The following is an 18,786-nucleotide window of genomic DNA, read 5'->3' on the forward strand; positions in this document are numbered from 1 at the left end:
TTAAAGACCACCTCATTCCTTCTGTTGCACACTTTATACCATATTTCCAGACACTGCCTTCTCTGTTTGCTAATATTATAGGCCCTTGCCAGATTTCAGCAAAATTCTGTTCTCAGGAAATATCCAACTAGGACAAAAGGAATAAATTGTATACAGCTAAACAGATGTATACAATTGTAATTATTTTGTCTCAATATAAAACTTTGGCTATTTTGACCAAACTGCGGGAGGCAGTGGAAGACAAGAGTGCCTGGTGTGCTCTGGTTCATGGGGTCATGAAAAGTCAGACACAACTAAACAACTAAACAACAACGTGTTCATTTAAATTATGGATGTGGGGGTGGGGTGAGGCAAACTATTTAAAGGGACTATTACTATTTAAAAGGACACAGCCACTGGAGCATGGCAGATGCTGCCAAGTATGCCTTAGAAAGCCATAGAGTTATGGCAGATTTTTAAGAGAACTCTGGGGATGGGGCCATGCCTCAGTGGAAGAGCATCTGCTTTGCATGTAGAAGGTCCTTGGTTCAGTCCCCGGCATCTCCAGATAGGTCTGGGAGTAGCACGTTTGAAACCCTGCAGAACTGCTGCCAATCAGTGTAGGCAGTCCTGAGCTAGACGGGCCAATGGTCTGACTCTTTATAAGGCAGCTTCCTGTGCTTCCTACATGAGATTTATTTGTGCTTAATTCAGCAAGTTGTTTCAGAGCAGAAAACTGGCTAATACAAAATTACCCAAGATGTTATCTGCAAGCAGTTCCCCATAAATGTTTTGGGATTAATAGGCTAAAAATACAGAAAAAGCAGACACATGCCAAAAATAAATATTCAGTAACACCACAAGCATAGCTGTTTACATCTGGAAATCCCAGTTGCCTGTTGAGTTTGTGACTCTGTTTGCAAAATGTAAGCCTCAGTTAGCCAAGGTCATTAACTGTTCAGTACTACTTCCTGCATTAATCGTCTTCAGGGCATATGTAAAAGAATCTGTGGGTTTCGAGGAGAATTTAAGGCAACAGTAAGCAATTCACACTATTTTACTGGGGGAAAAGGGTGGATGCTACTAGTGTGTCTGGTACAGGATTTGGCATCCTATAAACTTGGGCAATTATTCACGATTGGGGGGGGGGGGGAGTTTCATGGTAGCCCAGAGTAGGTTTACACTAATGGTGTAATACACCATCTGCTGTAATTTCTCTTCAAGCAGAGTTCTAGCCTAGCATACAGAAGAGATCAACCCCATTTACCTTTCTCAAAAGCATTTTGAGTTCTTAGTTGCAGTTTTCCTTGGGATCCACTTGAGAGAAAAACTCCAGCACTTCTGAAGAGTAGGGCAACTAGTGTGGGAGGCCAAATCAATTCTCCAAGGTAGCACAAGCAGTAGGACTTTCACTGCAGACTTTCAGGGGCAATAGAGAAACAAGTGAATCACACCCACCCACACCCCTTGCTAGGGCTCTTTAGCACATAGTTATTGGACATTAAAATGAAGAAGTTGGATCACCCTCATGGTATGAACTAAGCTGAAAGTTGCAACCCTTTGAAAATAGATATATTGCTTTTATATCCTCCCCTTTTGAATTAGATGCTTTGTATTTGCTATTGGTTTTATTGATCTGTCTATATTTTAAACAAATTAAGTTTAAAAAATTGCTAAAACGTGTCCTTGAACTCATGCTTGTCTGGATGGGGGATAGAGAGGAGAAAGTGAGGGAGTTTAGAAACTAAACTGCTGCACATTGGTAAAATGTACATTTGTTCCTTCACTCACTTTTGTCTCTGATCCTGCCTACCACTGGCATGTGGCCCCCAGAAGGTTTCCCAGAAGGGATGCGGCCCTCAGGCTGAAAAAGGTTCTCACCCTTGCACCAGGGTCTTTTGCAGCATGAAGCACTGGAGAGTGCCACCCTTCCCTCTCCCTACAGTTGGAATACTTCCTGCTGGCCCAAGCAATAAGTAGATTTAAAGGGGAAGTGGGTGACTGGATTGTACAGAGGAATGGGTTGGAAGGAATAAACTGAGAATTCTTTAGCTTGGATTCTAGTCTGAGTTTGAGAATAATTCAAGTCTCCTAAGGCTCACTTCTTCTTTGGTCAGATTCAAACCCTCCAAAACTTCTATCCATAGGAGTTCCAGAGCTATGGATTTCACTGTGCATCTCTACTCCTGGAGACCACTACTGTAATCATAATTTCTGTGAGGTCTAATGTCGCTCTGTGCATGTTCCACAGTACTTACTGAAGTTGATTGTATTGGGACCATTTAGGGTTTAGATGGACTATGGCCAGAGTAGAGGTTCAAGCAGTCAGTTGAGAATGCAAACAGGTACACAGGATTTAAAAATAGAGTAGACTGTATGACGCTGCTAGTAGCAAGTGGCATTCCACTCCCAACCCACGTTTTGTGGACTTGAGGTGTATTTTACTCTTATTCTATTGTTATTTTCAGGCATTGTACATTCCATAATTGTATTGCTCAAAGTACAAGAGTCTTCATGTATTTTTGCAATGCTGCCTATCAGTCCACCTCCCCTACAGCAATACCTTTACATTTTGTGGATCTTTTGATATGATTTCATTTATTCAAAGGAATTCCCTTTCAAAAGGTTTTAATTGTCTGGAAATGCCCTTCACCTTTGGATTTTCCTCCCTCTCCCCCAAACACATTGAACCCCTGGTGTTCAGGTATCTTTTCGATCCCATTTTCCCCCCTCAGTTATTTCAAAGTTTCAACAATGCTGTTAACTTTAATTTGTAGAGTTGCTCCCTGCAAGTGAAAAATCGATGGGGGGCTATCACAGTGTGAAATTCGACTGTCAGTCTTGAGCTTATGGAGTGAGTAAGACATCTTAGAAGGGGGAAAAATCACAGTCTGTGCAGTGCTCAGCTGGGCTATTTCAAAGAGAAGGCAAGGCTGATGGGCCGTTGGAGAGTATTTCAGTTAGATGGATGATGATTCTCTGTGAAATACTGGAGTTAGCCTACAGGTAAGGGAAACCAGAGGTTAGAAAATACAACTAGTTTCCCCTGAAGAACTAAATTACACCTTGGGAACCTTGAGCTGTGTCATACAGGAACTAAAACCTGTCCCTAAAATCGGCCATTGCCTCTAAACAACAACCAGTAACAAATTAGTCATCATAACTTGCAGTGTTTCAGTTTTGCTCCCTTGTAAAGTTTATAATAAGCTCTTTGGGGCAAGTATTCCATCAAGTGTATACAGCACCTAAAAATGATTTGTATGCTTCAGTATAGGATTTGTGTGTTGTACATGACCACAACATAACTTAAGATGATGGACTCAATTCTGAATCTTGGCCATATAAGTTGCTGTTTCCTGTGACAGCCTTCCATGCCAGTACAGGGGCAGATTGCATATCTGACAGCAGAAAGTGGTACCCAAGAGACAGAATGAACAGTATAAAAAAGAAGCTCTGAGCTGCATGAATCACATGTGCCCATTCTCTTCCCATGTGAATCACAGCTGCCCATTCTCTTCCCATTTGAGGATAAATGTGATGAAGCAAAACATGCAGAGTTGTGGTTTTTTTAGTGAAGCATTGTAAATTAATATTTTTACCATGTAAATTCACACTGGCTAATGTGGGTGAAACATGTCTCATGTTTCACATCCCCCCCCCCAAAAAAATGTTTGTGTGTCTGTTACTATCACCAAAATTAATGTGGCCTTAGTTTTACTATATTTTGCCCCCCTCCTATTAAAAGGCAGCTTCCTAAGGGCTAGAAGTGTGCTGTTTTTTGCAGAAATCTCAAATTTTCAGGACATTGAAATCTGCACCATTCATCTCTGCCTTGCACATCCAACTATAGCTTGGTATAAGGTGGTTACTGGAGTTTTGCTCAAATCTTCTCCCTTTCAGTGGTTCATATTTGAGAATAATAAAAGCTAGGGCCTTGAGACCCCACAAGCTTCACCTTAATAGAAAGGCTGTTGTTGATTATCTGTGTGTTGTCTGTTTCCATGCACAACTCTCAACATAGCAATAATACAGCAGCCTGGTGGCAGCCTTCCTTCTTCCTGAGAGGTAGCTGTCAGGAGAGCAAGTTGATGTATTTTCTGATATGGGTCTTTGTGCAAAAAAATTAAGCCGTTGTGCAGGATTTAGATGCATTTCCTCAAAGTAGTACTTCTCTTGTTGGGAAATTGCATTTCTTCATCATTCAATGAAAATATGCAGTCGTTTTTGCTGCACCGCTAGTGCTTCAAATATAAAATACCCTTGATAATTGCTGATGGTGAACAGCACAAGTCCTTATCCTTCATTCCTGTTATTTTGTGGCCTTTTTTCTTTAGATTTTAATTTACTAGAGAACAAATGTTCCCATCGTGTAGCACTGAAATGCAGAAGTTTATGTAAGAGTTCAATTGTTTTTCAAGGTGATAGACACCAGCAACACTGCCCTTTCCTCCTGAGGTAATGCCTGCCCATTTTATGAACATTTTTACTTACATTTGTTCAGTTATTTAGTTCTGTGAATGATTTCAAGTTATTCAATGCATGTCTCAACCCTTCTTTTTTGTTTTGTTTTTAAAGTAGGGAAGAACACAATTACAGAGTTCCTATGAAGCAACACGCACACAAAGTGGAACAGGCGCTTCTGGTCACCAGCTGCTTATCAAATTTAGAGTTAGTTGTTTGCCAACTATCTTGTAGATGCATGATTGCCCAGATTATGCATAAGAACTTCAGTGCAAGCTTAGCCTTTCGGTACCCTCCTCCTGAAATAAATTAACAAAAATCCTTCTCGGTGGCTAACAGATCTCCACATCCCTGCTGATTCTTCTAATCGTGCTGACTCGGAAACTTCTTACTGCTTTCATTGATTGTTGGTGCCATCTGTCTGCAGTTTGATGGGGCCAGGCACGTGAATCCCGGAGGCAGAGAAGGCCGAGTGCCAACTCCCGAACTCACTCTCTGGTTCTGCAGAGACATTTTGGGCTCCATGTCAGTGAAGGGATGGGGGGCATGAAAGCAGCATAATGAATTCTTCTGTAGGGAAAATCTTTGGGGAATCGTTACCAGGTCCTAGCTAAATGTAGCTTAGAATGCCTTCTTGTGGCAGTAAGCTTCCCCTCCATGCCACTGTGATAGAGCATGCAAGTGTAAGAAGAATAATTCCTCTGCGGAGTAGAGCAACGCAACATGTTTGCTTTGCATGAAGATTAAATTAGTTAACAGAACTCCAAACTTGGCAAGCAGCTGGTGGCATTAACAAATTGTGCAAGCAAGTATAAAATAGAGGCACTTGTGACGCAGAGGGCCTCTGCTTTGCAGACGCGCACCCTTGCATGCAACTTCTTCCAAATTTTCAGCTTAGAACATGGAAATTAGGCCACAGAACACTACATTATTCATAACTTGGCAACCAGGAGCTAGGGCATGTTGCCAAGCTAAGTCACCCACTGAATGTACAGGTGAACAGCATTCTTAATATATTGTACTACAGGAATGCACAATTATCAAGATGGGAGGACACTCCTCTTGGAGAACAATATATTAACATCCCTGCCAATTCCTCAATAGAGGCAGCATTCTTGCACAGAATTCCAAGTCAGCCTTTTTCAGAGAGGTTCATCTAAAAAGATACATAACTGAAGACATTTCAGGAAAGCCAGCTCCTTTATTGTAAGAAAATAATTGGGCATTTTGTCATTTCACCTCAATTCGATAATTTAGCTGTTAATCCACTTTCCCCCATTTGAATTAGACTGGAGTAATCCACACCTATTTTAATTTGTATGTAAGGAGAAATTTTAGTCTTTCTCATTCATACCAGTACGCATTCTCGTTTGTGTTTGCCACTGCCTTCCAGTTTGTTGATTCTGTTATTCCAGTTAAGTACCAAGAGGGCATGTGTGCACTTGCACCTTGTTTGCTTGTTTTGTGGAAAACTGAGGGATTAAAAGAAAAAAAATTAATATATATAAAAGCCTAAGTTGCTGAGTCACCCTAACATTCTGGAAAAGAAATTAAGGCAATTTTAAATTCTCAGCACACACTTTTCAGACTGCTTGTCAGTATAAATGATGTAGAAATGTTTAATGTGCTTTGGTGGTGCAAGTAAAGGAGGAGTAGGTTCTTCTTGGTCTCCAAGTACCTGGTAATGCTGCTGCAGACACACCCTTTTGGGGTTGTTGATCACTCCAGAAAAAAAGGGAAATGGAGGTGTCCAGTTAATGGTTAAATCTTGGGATCACTTATGCCAATTATGAGTAGGCAGTGATGATATTTTGCTTCACTGAGTGGTCCTGATGAAGATTTGACTTTGATCCCAGATAGAGGGAGGAGAGAAACAACCTGGAGCAGCCCAGCTTTTAAAAATTCTCCCCTCTCCTTTGAAGGGAGACATAAGAGCCCTTGTCACATTTCCCAGAGGGACACCTTAATTACCTATGTGCTTTTGAATACTTTTTGGGAAATACATGACTGCTTGGCTTGGCTTACATGAAATGATTGGGGCAGGTTGCCAATTTCCTTTGCATGGTGCAGTTTTCTGATTTTGTGCAAATCTGAGGGATCAAAATGAAAAACCCAGGCACTTTTCAACACAAATAGTTAAAAGCCCAGCCAGTAAAGAAATGAAAGTATTGCGGAGGAAGTAGGGTTGTGCCCCTGTGCACAGTTCTGGAGGTTCTCCTGAACCACCCTCCAGCCAATTTTTTATGGTGGGGGGATGAAGATACTGCACAAGCGGAAGCCCTTCTGTGACAGGGCTCCTTAGGTGGTTCCTGCCCTGACTATTTGTTGCAGCAGACTAACGATATTACTCCTCTGGAAATAGTTTTTACCAATTCTCCACCAGCCATATTTTCTAGCACATTTGTCCTTGTGCATGCATAGCTGTCAACTTTTCCCTTTTCTTCCGAGGAATCCTATTCAGAATTTCCCTTAAAAGGGGGGGAAAGTTGACAGCTATGTGTGCATGTGATTCAGCTGTAGTGACATCTAGTAGTGTGTGTCAGTAGTTTACTAATTATTGCTACTACTACATTAATTTTGTATGCCACTTTCCCACATAGATGTACTGTCCCTTAGTGTTGCATTACAGGTTGACTGATTTTTCTCTCACAGGTTTATGCCCCCACTTATTCTGGAAATGACAATCTATTGTGCATCTCTGCTCAAAAGCAGTTCATCATCTCATAATTTAATTGTGAACAATACTTTCTTTTGGCAGAGGGTTGCTTTGGATGCTTATCTTTTATTTAACATAAAGTTCCAGGAAACAGTCCTGTATCTTAGCATCTATTTCTTGCCGCTAGAAAGAACAAGAGCCTGTGGGTTGTATGAGAAAACCTGAATTTTGTCTGAATTCTCAGACTCCTGAACACCAAAATAAATGACTGTGAAAAGAGCGAAAGGTCCAAGATTTCAGGTGTCGGAAGTAGCCTATGAAGTTTTATTGGTGTTGGATATAATCAGTTCTAAATGTGTTTTACAAGGGACATATAAACAGCAGGGCTATAAAATTTATGGAATGTTATGTACAGTGTGACTATTTATGAAGAGGAAGGAAATTTGTATTCTGTTGAAATAAACCGGAGAGGGAAGATGGGAAGGGAATTTTTTGAAGCAAAACTGGGAAGAAGACTACAACAATGAGACAGTACACACACACACACACACACACACACACACACACACACACTTGTGCTCATATCAGACCCAAATAATAATTAGAGGGGCACTGTGGTCATGGCCCTTTCTGAGTTGCTAGACCTGCAGATTTGTGGAAGTAGCAAAACTTTCCCTTTTGGTTATTTTATGTTTTGTTTTTCTCCCAGTGGCACACCAAGGCAGAATAAGGTAAACAGCCTGTTGCGTCGTCCTTGGGAGTGGGGTGGAGATATTTTATCCTATGATTCTGCTCTAGTGCTTGACATTCCTCATTTGATTCAATTCCAACTTCTGGTGTGAGACAATTCTCACAGGCTAAAAGTTTGATATATTTAGTTTGATAGGTTTTAAGTTTCCTTCCTTTCCATTTTGGTGTCTCTCTGTTCTTGGAGTCTTCAGTCTCCCCTCACAAAGCCCTACCTGTTTCTGCCCTCTCTTTTCCAACTTCTTCTGCCAGGGGCCCAGATTCCCTTCCAGGCAATCTTCCTGGGGTGTGTACAGTAGGCTAATTTCTACACAAACTCTCACAACTACCTCTGTCCTCCATCCAGGCAAGCAAGAGGCATAATCAGAGTTCATGGACGAATTCTAGCCAGCAGGGGTGGTGAGGGCTGTGGCCTAGAGAGGGTTCCCAGGCGGGGGGTTTCCCACCCCTGTAATAAAGGAATAAAACACTTCTGAATATGATAACAAAAGCTGGCAGCATTACTTTGAATTCATTAACTGGCCATTCCTGCAGTGGTAATGAAGGGATAGTCTCTTTCTGAAGCCAGTTACTTATTCTGCCATGTTAAAGCCTGACTGAACCTTCCATGCTGGAGCAGCTTTGTGGACTTTGGTGTGCTGGCTGAGCTGGAGTAGAGTTTGTACTTGTTCAGGCTTACTCTATGTCCCCTTCTCAGCTTTGTTAATAAATGTATATTTAACAATGTCTGGAGCATATGAAGTGATAATAACTAAATCAATACCTCCCTCATTGATTGTCCAGGATCCCTCCAGCGTGACGCATGCGGCAATGCAGTAATTTTCCAGCTAACTAACACCCTGATCTACAGCCTCACTATTGATTGACCATTGTATTGGGCAGGCACTGAGTGTTGTTGCTTATGCCTCTATTCTGCCTCCTTCTCTGATTCATTCGTTTATCACTGGACAGGGATGATCATCTGAGAGACTTTCACAAACTGTCCAGCGAGGGGAAGCCCATTAGACTCCTATAAACAAACCATTTCATGTCATTGCCTGCCTCTTCCTGACCAAGGTCTAATTCCTGTTGGTTGGTAGTGTGGTTTGTTATGATTGGAGTTGCTGCCCAACTCACCTGGCTATCAGTTGCTCATTTCTTTAGTGGCTCCCCACTTGTGGAATGCTCTCCACAGGGAGCCTGACCTGGCACCTTCATTACGTATCTTTAGGTGCCAAGCATGAACTTTCCTCTTCTTCCAGACCTTTGGCTAATTAAATAATCTATTCTTGTGCTTTTATATGGTAAACCACCCTGTTATCCTCGGATGAAGCAATATACAAGTATCATCATCACCATCACCAAATAACATTGGTTTCAGACATCTTACTTAGATTGCTGGAGAGGTGAGCTGGCCTAAGCTATGTTATAGTATTGTTCATGCTAGATGACTTTGCTCTTTAGCCTACCCTGTGGGCCAGATCAGGCCCAATTGTCTTCTAAATCCAGCCCACGGATGGTCCAGGAATCGCTACATGGGTTGCCAGCGTGTGTTCTTTCCCCCTCTCTCCCTCTCCCTCACATGGTGGCGGTGGCACATCCTCCCTCCCTCCTGGCTTCTCCCCACCCTGCCTAGAGGAGGAAGGGGTCTGGGCTTTGTTGGTGGTAGCCCCTCTCCAGACCCCTTTCATGTGCCACTCATCTTCCCACCACCACTGCTCACAAGACACAGGAGTCGCAGTTGGCTGAACACCCCTCTCGAGCATCCACCATTTAACGCAGCCCCTCTCTGGAGTCCTTTCGTGTGCCGCTCATCATCCCTCGTTCATTTCCCACACCCCCCAAAAATATAGTCTGGCCCCCCACAAGGTCTGAGGGACAGTGGACCGGCCCCCTGCTGGAAAAGGTTGAGGACCCCTGGCCAACCCTATTCTGGTACTGAGAGCTACAGTTGTTAAAGTAGCAAACAGAATGGAACAATTGGTATCTGCAACAAAATGTTGCAGTGTGGAGTGCTCCTGTTCAAGGTTCCAGCTTTCCAGCCAACCACACAATTTTCTAGGATACTCCGTTCTGCTTCTCCCATCTTCCCAACACCCCCACCCACTCACACAGTTGGTCAGCCATGCCAGATGCACTGGTCATACACCATCATCATTGGGTTGTTCTTCCAAGGTTTCCACTTTGTTTCTCAGGTTTACGTTTTTCTCCCTCAGCAAACCTTGGGGTTTCCCAAGTCTTCTGATGCCTACCTCTACTGCCATTTTGTCTGCACTTTGAATCCACACATGGACTATGAGTTTTCTGTTAGTATCTAAGATAAGGATCCTGTTTTGCTATAGAGGTTGGTTGGTTTCTCCTGGAGTCTGTGCCTAAGCCTTGCAGTTAGTTCCCACCAGAATGGGTATTTGTACTTCTTAGGCTGTGTACTCATGTAACAGAGTAATCTGTGGTTGCTTGGCTCTCTGTCATAACTTGATTTATAATATTCCCTGGTTGACAGGGCAGTGGCTGTTTTGAGGAGAGAGAAAATGAAATGCTAGACTAAAGAAACATAATTGTTTTGTGTGGTATAAATATCAATTTATCGGTTTATTTCGTTTCCTTCATTCTAATTGCTATATTTGGGTTTGGATGCTTCTTGATCTCTGCAAGGTTTGCAGTTACTGATATAATATATTGGTTGCTTTTTTTATCCATTGTCAAAATGTGGCAGCGATTTTAATGCTAATAGCCAAGTTGCGCAAATTAAAACTTCTTGTTACAGCTACGTCCCTTTAGCTAGAACATTCCAGTGTTCAAGTTTCATGGGGGCATCTGGGATCTTGCTGCTTTCCCTCAGCTTTTTTTCTATTGCATGGGTATGTTGCAGCCGTTGCGCAACACTACACTTTCAGATGTGCCCATCCCCTCATTTATGTTAATTTGGCATCATCTTGCTTGGTCCTCTTGGAAAAGGGACCAACACAATTTCAATACAGTGGTACCTTGGGTTACAGACGCTTCAGGTTACAGACTCCGCTAACCCAGAAATAGTACCTTGGGTTAAGAATTTTGCTTCAGGATGAGAAGCGGCAGCAGGAGGCCCCATTAGCTAAAGTGGTACCTCAGGTTAATAACAGTTTCAGGTTAAGAATGGACCTCCAGAACGAATTAGTTTGTGATCATGCATACTCTCTCACCTCCTCTGGAAATACTATATGGCATTGTTACACTAGGACTGGGTTCGTGTATTCTGTACCCTGCTCCTTGACCTTTGTTCTTAAACCTGGTGGCTAAAGTTGATTCTCAAGCCTCAGGCAGTCTCTGCTGCTTTGATTCTATTTCTTGAGTTACTTTTACCAGGAACCAACATGCAAGCTGCCATCATGTGGCTTTGCTCTACAACATTTGGCACATATGAAATCAGTGGTTTTTTCCCCTCTTAAGAATTCAGCCAGCCCTGACTTTCTCATCTATTTTAGGATTACAGAAGACTCAGCAGTGACAACGTTTGAGGCGCTAAAGGCTCGTGTCCGCGAATTAGAAAGGCAGCTTTCCCGTGGGGACCGCTATAAATGTCTCATTTGCATGGTGAGTAGCTTGCCAGTTGTGGTCATGAATTAGAAAATGACTCTGTACCTCTGCCTGCCCTATAGGAAGGTGGCACAACTGGTGTGGAGAAACTGAAACCTTGTCTTTTGTCCCTCGATTCTGGATGAAAACGGCACAGCTCGGGAATATGTTTCAATGTGTGCTGCTGTGGTGTGGGCGACATATTGGACCCTACAGATCTCTGTGTCCATGTTCCTGTCTCCTTGCATATACTGTAGGGTTAGAATACGGCCTATTAGCCAAACTCTTTCAAAGTTGTTGATTGTCTACTACACCCTGATGAGGAGTGCCTTGGCTCTTATGATTCACTTACTAAAGTGCTGAAGCGCCCTCTAGTGGCTTGGTGTCTGTAACTTTTTACATCTCTGGTTGCAGGGATGCTGGTATCTTTCCTTCAAATTGTGTCTCTGTTTAAGCCCCTCCAAGCTCCCCTCCCTCCCCCCCCCAAAAAAGGAATAATGGTATCACTTGTCAGGTAGATACTGGTAAGTGTGCGTGTTTCTCCTGTTAAATTTTGAATATGATTCCCTTTTCGGCCCTTTTAAAGCAGGGATGGGGAATTGGTAGCCTTCTATATGTTGCAGGACTGCAAACCATATCATCCTAAATTGGCTGGAGATGATGGGACTTGGAGTCCAACACTCCAAGGGTTTGCCACCATTGCTCTAAAAGAGTACTGCTACTGGCACTGTAATTGCATAGTTTTAATATACTTTTGTGTCCCCCACCCCCAATAAAATAAAATAAAATAAATGTCAAAATTACTTGCAGATCATTTGGGATAGAAAGGATATAGATATTTATAAAACTGTATTTTCTTAAAATAAGAAAAATGGAAAACTTGCTCTCCTCCTTTGCAGCAGTGACCTCCAATTCAGCTTACAATATTCGCTGAAGAATGAACATTTCTCCTGTCCATACTATTTATTGGGAAAGGCTTTTTTTCCTGCAACAGCTTATCTTTCCTTCCTCCTCATCCCCCTGCAATATTACATTTGTACAGTTGTCACACTATTGCTGCAGGACTAGGGCTCACATCTGCATAGCATCAAGGGAAAGGTTGCTTCCATTACAACAAAAATAAATAAAATAATAACAATTCTTGTACAAGTCCTTAGATTTAATGTTTTAGTTTTCTTTGGTTATGAAAACAACTGAAATAAACTGTGGGTGCTAGGAAAGAAACTCAAACAACAGAGTAACAGAATGAAGTGCCTCTTTTCTGTTGTGAAAAGAATAATCATACAATAATTAGCTATCATAAGAGATACTTGGCAAGTCTTACTGTAAAATCAGGATATTCAAAGTAAGGATTGATGCTGTTTCGGGCAAGTATCATAAACCTGTTGATTTTTATTCCATTGTTGTTCCCATTTGTGGAGCAAGAGGTGATTACTATAACAGCTTGTTTTGTTTCCATCTACAAGTAAACATTGTGCTACATTGCAGTTGGATTATTAATAACAATACAGTGGTACCCTCAGTTGCAGACAGAATCCGTTCCGGAGCTCCGGTCGGATCCTGAGGTTTACACAACCGGAGCTGCATGCGTGTGGTGCGGTAGAGCACTTCTGCACATGCGCATGTGGCGAAAAACAGAAAAATACTTCTGCGTTTGCCCCGTGCGTATTCCAAAAGATATGTAACCAGAGGTGCTCATAAGTAGAGGTACCACTGTACTGTTATTATTTCTTACACTTTCTTAGGTGAGGCCTTCTAAAAACAACCTTGAGGCAATTTGCAATATAAAATACAAGCAATATAAAAATATAGAAGAATTAAAACAGAGCCACAGCAACCAACTAGTTGATATAAAATCTGAAAAGTCAAATGACCAGCAGAACATAACAATATTAACAATCATATGCTTGGGTGAAGAGGAAACTTCCTAGCACCAGAAATATATTAAGTTACTGACACACAGACCTTGATGGGTAGATGACATCAGGGTTCATTCTTTCAGAAGAGGCACAACTCTTTGAGGTTATGCTGCTTTCCATTTCATGCCTAGCCCACTGTGTAAGGAGTATGATTACTATTATTATTAATTACCAGCCTAGCAATTAAAGCACAATATTTAAAAAGTTTGATCCCCCAGCTGCATGTGATCTCAATATTTAAAAAGTTTGATCTCAGCTGCATGTGAATCTGAAGCTATGCTGTGTGGATCACATGAGAAAATGAAGGTGTACTGGTACAGTATGTCCTCTACATCCTGCCCCAAGAGCTCAGGCTCTAATAGGGGATTTCTCAAAAAAATTGAGTATATGATGAGGCTGTCTCAATTTTCTTTCCACAGGACTCATACACGATGCCCCTGACCTCCATCCAGTGCTGGCACGTGCACTGCGAGGAATGCTGGCTGCGAACTCTGGTGAGGCTATTAGTTTCTTGGGTGGTGATTCATACATTGTTTCTTATCCTCAAGTATTTTCCCATCGCTCTCAGCCTTTTGGCTAAGATCAAGTGTAGTATTTTCCGTAGTTCAAGTTACACTTGGATTGGAGTCTTCCCCAGGGATTCAGTGAATTCAATTTAATTTAGGGTGTATGGATTCTCCCGCCTCCTTCTCTAACACTAGTGGCAGGATCATACACCTTCTTGTTAACTTTGTTGCATGTGATTTGGTTGGAAAGGTACTCGGCCTCATTTCCATCATCACAAGTTGGATGATGTGAAGGGTATCCCAATGAGCTCTGCACATTGGGCAGTATCCCCTTGAGACTCTAGCCCACTGGTTTTCACTTTGCACCCCTGCTTCACCTACCCATCCCTATAGCCTCCCTCAGCCCTTTTGAAGAAGATGCAAGAAACTGCACCACTGAGTGTTGAGTATTTAGGTCATGTACTAGAAAGAAAGCATGTTCCAGGAGTATGCCTAAATAACTATGGAGGTGCAGGATTCAGAGGAGATTGCAGGCAGTCGTGGAATGGTATCTGTGGCTGTGTTTAAAAACTGCTAGCCATATTGTAAAAGTATAATGTCTCATACAACGTTTCTATCACACTATTATGACACATGCAGGCTCCCCACCCATCCCGGCATTCATTGTAAAACCAATAGGATTAACAGGCAGATGCCCTCAGTGCCACTTTCACAGACTCGGGGACCCCCATATTCCTGACAGAAGCCTGCATATGTATTTTGCCACCCAACACCTTTCTGTAATGTTAACTTGGATGGTAAGCTTGGATGGGCTTGGATGGTAAGGTGTCATCAGTTAAATATTGTAGGGGGACCTGGTCTGAGGAACAAATATGCTTCCCTAAAGAGCCCCTCAAGCTGCTGTTTAGCAGTGAACGTTTGCTGTCCTAAAAGCACATCGAAAATAGTAAAAAATAAAATTTATTTGAGGTGCACACAGAATATTACAGCTTCTTCAAGTAACTTTCAGCAGGGTACAAAACCCAAACAGAGTTGTAAGCTTTGGGGTGCAATACATCTCTTACTGTCTTGCTTTTGAAATAAAACTTAACTGTCTTTGGAAGTGAAACTGGAAGGAATGTTTTACTACACCTTGATTTAGAAGTTGCTAGGGCTACTGGGACCCAGATGCAGTTAATGGACAGGATCCAGCTTGTGGGCTACCAACTGACTATCCTTGATCTTATTAGCTGACAACAGTTGCTTTCTGAAACTAGGTGTTCAATGGTTTTGTTCCTTTTGTTTAGCAAAGCATATTTGCATGCATACCGCTTAAATTAGATGGAACTTGGTGGCCTTACTGCTGCCCCCTTCCCCATCCCAAAGTTTCAGTCCGAGTGCCTTTTTGTTGTTGTTCATAAGATATGGCTTCCAGTACTTTTCCGAGCACAATTCAAACTGTTGGTGCTGACCTTTAAAGCCCTAAATGCTCTCAGCCCAGTATACCTGAAGGAGCGCCTCCACCCCCATCGTTCAGCCCAGTCCCTGCGATCCAGCACTGAGGGCCTTCTCGTAGTGGCGCCCACCCTGTGGAATGCCCTCCCATCAGATGTTAAGGAGATGAGTAATTATATAACATTTAGGAAACATCTGAAAGCAGCCCTGTATAGGGAAGCTTTTTAAGGTTTAATGTTTTATTATGTTTTTATATATGCTGGAAGCCAGCCAGAGTGGCTGGGGCAATCCAGTCAAATGGGTGGTGTACAAATTATTATTATTATTATTATTATTATTATTATTATTATTATTATCATTATTATTATTAAATTAATTAATTACTTCTACTACTACAAATAATTCTTGAAGCAAGTCTTAAAATGCTTGCCTCTCTTTCCAAGGGAAGGTAAAAGGTTCACTAAAACTCCAGAGGCAAGGCTAGAGCATGTACCTAACCCCTGGGTAATATCCATACATTACTGTTCCTGTATATTCCCTTTGTGTGTATCTTGAATGAGACACAGGTAGGTCCACCTGTATCTTCTTTCTTTCTATTTGAGTGCCATGCAAAGCAGTCCTGCTGTTGTTTTTTTACTGCAACAACTATATTTGCAAAAGGGAACAGTGCTGAAAATTGGGATAGCATTGATGGGAGGAACCCGTTCAGAGTGGTGCCCCAACACAGCCTGTGCATGTTCCCTGCACTGACCAAGCACAACGTTCAGAGTTGGGAATTGCGCAGGGGATGTAATTAATAAGCAGCCGCTCATCTGTTCCCCAGCCCTTGCCTTTTCCCTACAGCCCGCAATTTATTAAAGCGGGGCCTTTTGCGAGGCAGGCTCTCACTAAAAAACCTCTCAGCCTATGTTCGCATGTTTCTAATGTAACCATTAAAACGTAGCCCGAAGACAGCAATAAAAACCCTGGAACGCCTTAGTGCTTTTGTGTCTTGATCAAAGTCAATGTGTGTAATCTCGTTAAGGCTGCCCTTCCCTCCTCCTCCTCTTTATGAATTTAATGGCACGCGGCAGCTGGGCTGGGTGTTTCATACTCTCTGACCTGCATTGTTCTAATTAAGGTATCTCCTTTTATTTTGGGCACAAAAGAGACGCTTGTGTGTGCCTACTTTGTATGTGTGGTTTTTTAGAGTAGCAAGGAACCTTGGCGTAATGGATTTAATAATTGCCACAAGTTACCTTTCTTTGGATGCAAAGCTGGCTTTCTTCCCTCTTGGTGAGGAGAGTGCCGCGAGTCCTCTGTGTGCAGCACACATGGAAAAATGTGCTCCGTAAAGAGGGCAGCATATTTCTCATGTTGTGCAATAAACAATTTGTTGCAGTTAATGGGAGTTATGGGGCGAGGCTGGCTTGCTGGGCTTCCTGACATGTTTGAACATTTCTGGAGATTTGCCATTCTTCCCCCCGTTAGGGAAAAAGTCAAGCTTTTCCTTCTGTGTCTGTGTTTTATATGACCAGACTAAATGTTTGCTTGGACTTCTTTGTACTGAGGACTATGTAAGGAAACTGGAAACAAAGTGGGCATGAAATTCTTAAATTTACATAGGGATGAACATATGTCTCTGCCTGAGCCAAAGCATTCTCCATTCACTAACACAGGAATCACTGAAGAGCTGACCTGCAATATTTCCCTTCATTTTTGACTGGCCTCCCAGAAATGACTGTCACGTTCTTCACTCTGGGTGACAGTTTTACCTGCTAATCATTAATATGTCATTTTCAATGCATAAAGTTATTTTCCATCCTTATCCTTTTCATCTCCCCAAGAACAACCATGTTTAGCTACTTTCCCATTTCCCATCTGGGAACTATAGCTGTAACAGCCCTGATATTGGAAATACAGTTGCTGCATTTGTTGAAAGGAAACAGAGTTTAAAAAGGCAGTCGGAATAAAAGACTACCCACAGCGATGAGAGATTTGGACCCAATTTAATCCTGTTTTCTGGTCAGCTGGAGCAACTGCTTCCAAAGTAAGAAAACAGTGCAGTCTGGGACATAGAGAGTTATTAGGGTGAGGAAACTGAAGCGGGAGAAATGGGTGTTTTCTTTGCCTCTTCCTCTCCATGTATAAAATTAAGTTTGTAGCAGAAATGCTTGTTTGCCTTCAATATAGTGACCCAATTTAGATGTAAGGGAGGTAAACAAATAGCCCAGGTTTGGACAGCACACTAAACTATAGCTTAGCCCCAAAAAGCATGGCAGCAAGGGAGGGAGGAGCAGAGCAGCTGTAATTTCCTCTCTGAGAGCCTGCAGGTTAATGCTAAACCATGGTTTGACTTAGCATTATGTGCAAACTGAGCCGGTAGCAAAGCTTACCAAGTTGCATTTGAAGATGTACAGGTAGCACTTGTCTCTAGTGCATAGCAGTTGGGGTTCCTGTTGCCTGCATGGCTTCCTGGCAGACCTTGTGGATACTTATCTTCTCCACGTAGAATACTTTTAAGAGAGGGAACATACTTTGGCAAGTAAGATGAAACAATATTAGGCTACACAGACTAAAATCTGATTCAGAATAAGGCAGCTTTTTAAGTGTATACTGCTCAAATATTCAAAACTCTTTAAAAACATCAAAATGCTGGAACTGCATAGAGCCCAAGCAAATTTATTATTGTTATTTATTAAATTTCTATACTGTCCTTCAGCCAAAGATCACAGGGAGGTTTACAATATAAAACACCAAAACGTACCACAGTAACAAACAAAAACAATACCCCCATATGCACACAGTATAAAAGGCCATAGATAGTTTTAGTTAGCCCAAAGATGTGGGAGTAGAGGAACGTCTTGCCTGATGCCTAAATATATGTAACTTATGCATGGATTATATGACTGTACAGTGGTGCCTCGCAAGACGAAATTAATTCGTTCCTCAAGTTTTTTCTTCTTGCGAGTTTTTCGTCTTGCGAAGCACGGTTTCCCATAGGAATGCATTGAAAATCAATTAATGCGTTCCTATGGAGACCGCCTTCAGACCAGACTGTCCCCGGCTGAAGGCTGGCGGTGGGAAGAAAAGCCCTTCTCCCGCCGCCAGCCTTCAGAAGAGTTCCCGCAGGGGTGCCTAGGCTGCGGATAGCAGCCTGCTGCCCAGCGCGAGGGTCGCTCTTAAGCAGAGCGCCACTCGCGCGGGGCAGACATTCGCAGCTTGGGGAGCCCTGCAGGACTTCCCCGCAGGGCTCTCCAAGCTGCGGATAGCAGCCTGCTGCCCTGCGCGAGGGGCGCTCTTAAGCAGAGCGCCCCTCACGCGGGGCAGCAGGCTGCTATCCGCAGCCTAGGCGGGAACTCTTCTGAAGGCTGGCGGGGGAGAAGGGCTTTCTCCCACCGCCAGCCTTCAGAACAGCCTTCTGAATGTTGGTGGTGGGAGAAAAAACCCTCCTCCCACCGCAAGCCCCGGGAACAGAGGAGAACCCGCAAGCCTTAGGACAGGTCCAGGAACAGAGGAGAAGCGCGCTTGCACTTCCCCGCTGTCCCCGGAGATTTCCCCTATGGGCTTT

The 18,786-nt window shown here is 42.7% G+C and overlaps 1 protein-coding gene and 1 long non-coding RNA gene across 16 annotated transcripts in view; one reads left to right on the top strand and one right to left on the bottom strand.

Annotated features, from left to right (window-relative positions):
• RNF220 (ring finger protein 220) overlaps window positions 1-18,786 on the top strand; it is a 332,264-nt gene that overhangs the window by 306,019 nt on the left and 7,459 nt on the right. For all 15 annotated transcript variants that reach the window (XM_083742420.1, XM_083742422.1, XM_083742424.1 and 12 more), the window contains 2 exons: window positions 11,287-11,395; window positions 13,716-13,790. In XM_083742420.1, the coding sequence (XP_083598546.1) occupies window positions 11,287-11,395; window positions 13,716-13,790 (184 nt within the window). The remainder of the gene's footprint in view (window positions 1-11,286; window positions 11,396-13,715; window positions 13,791-18,786) is intronic.
• On the bottom strand, window positions 2,591-9,102 carry LOC310846296. The gene is made up of 2 exons (XR_014565232.1): window positions 8,173-9,102; window positions 2,591-2,979 (listed from the first exon to the last, which is right to left on the bottom strand). It is a non-coding gene; the product is annotated as an uncharacterized lncRNA (long non-coding RNA).

The sequence above is a fragment of the Podarcis gaigeae genome, assembly GCF_964106915.1.
Source record: "Podarcis gaigeae genome assembly, chromosome: 6".
Lineage (NCBI taxonomy): Eukaryota > Metazoa > Chordata > Lepidosauria > Squamata > Lacertidae > Podarcis > Podarcis gaigeae.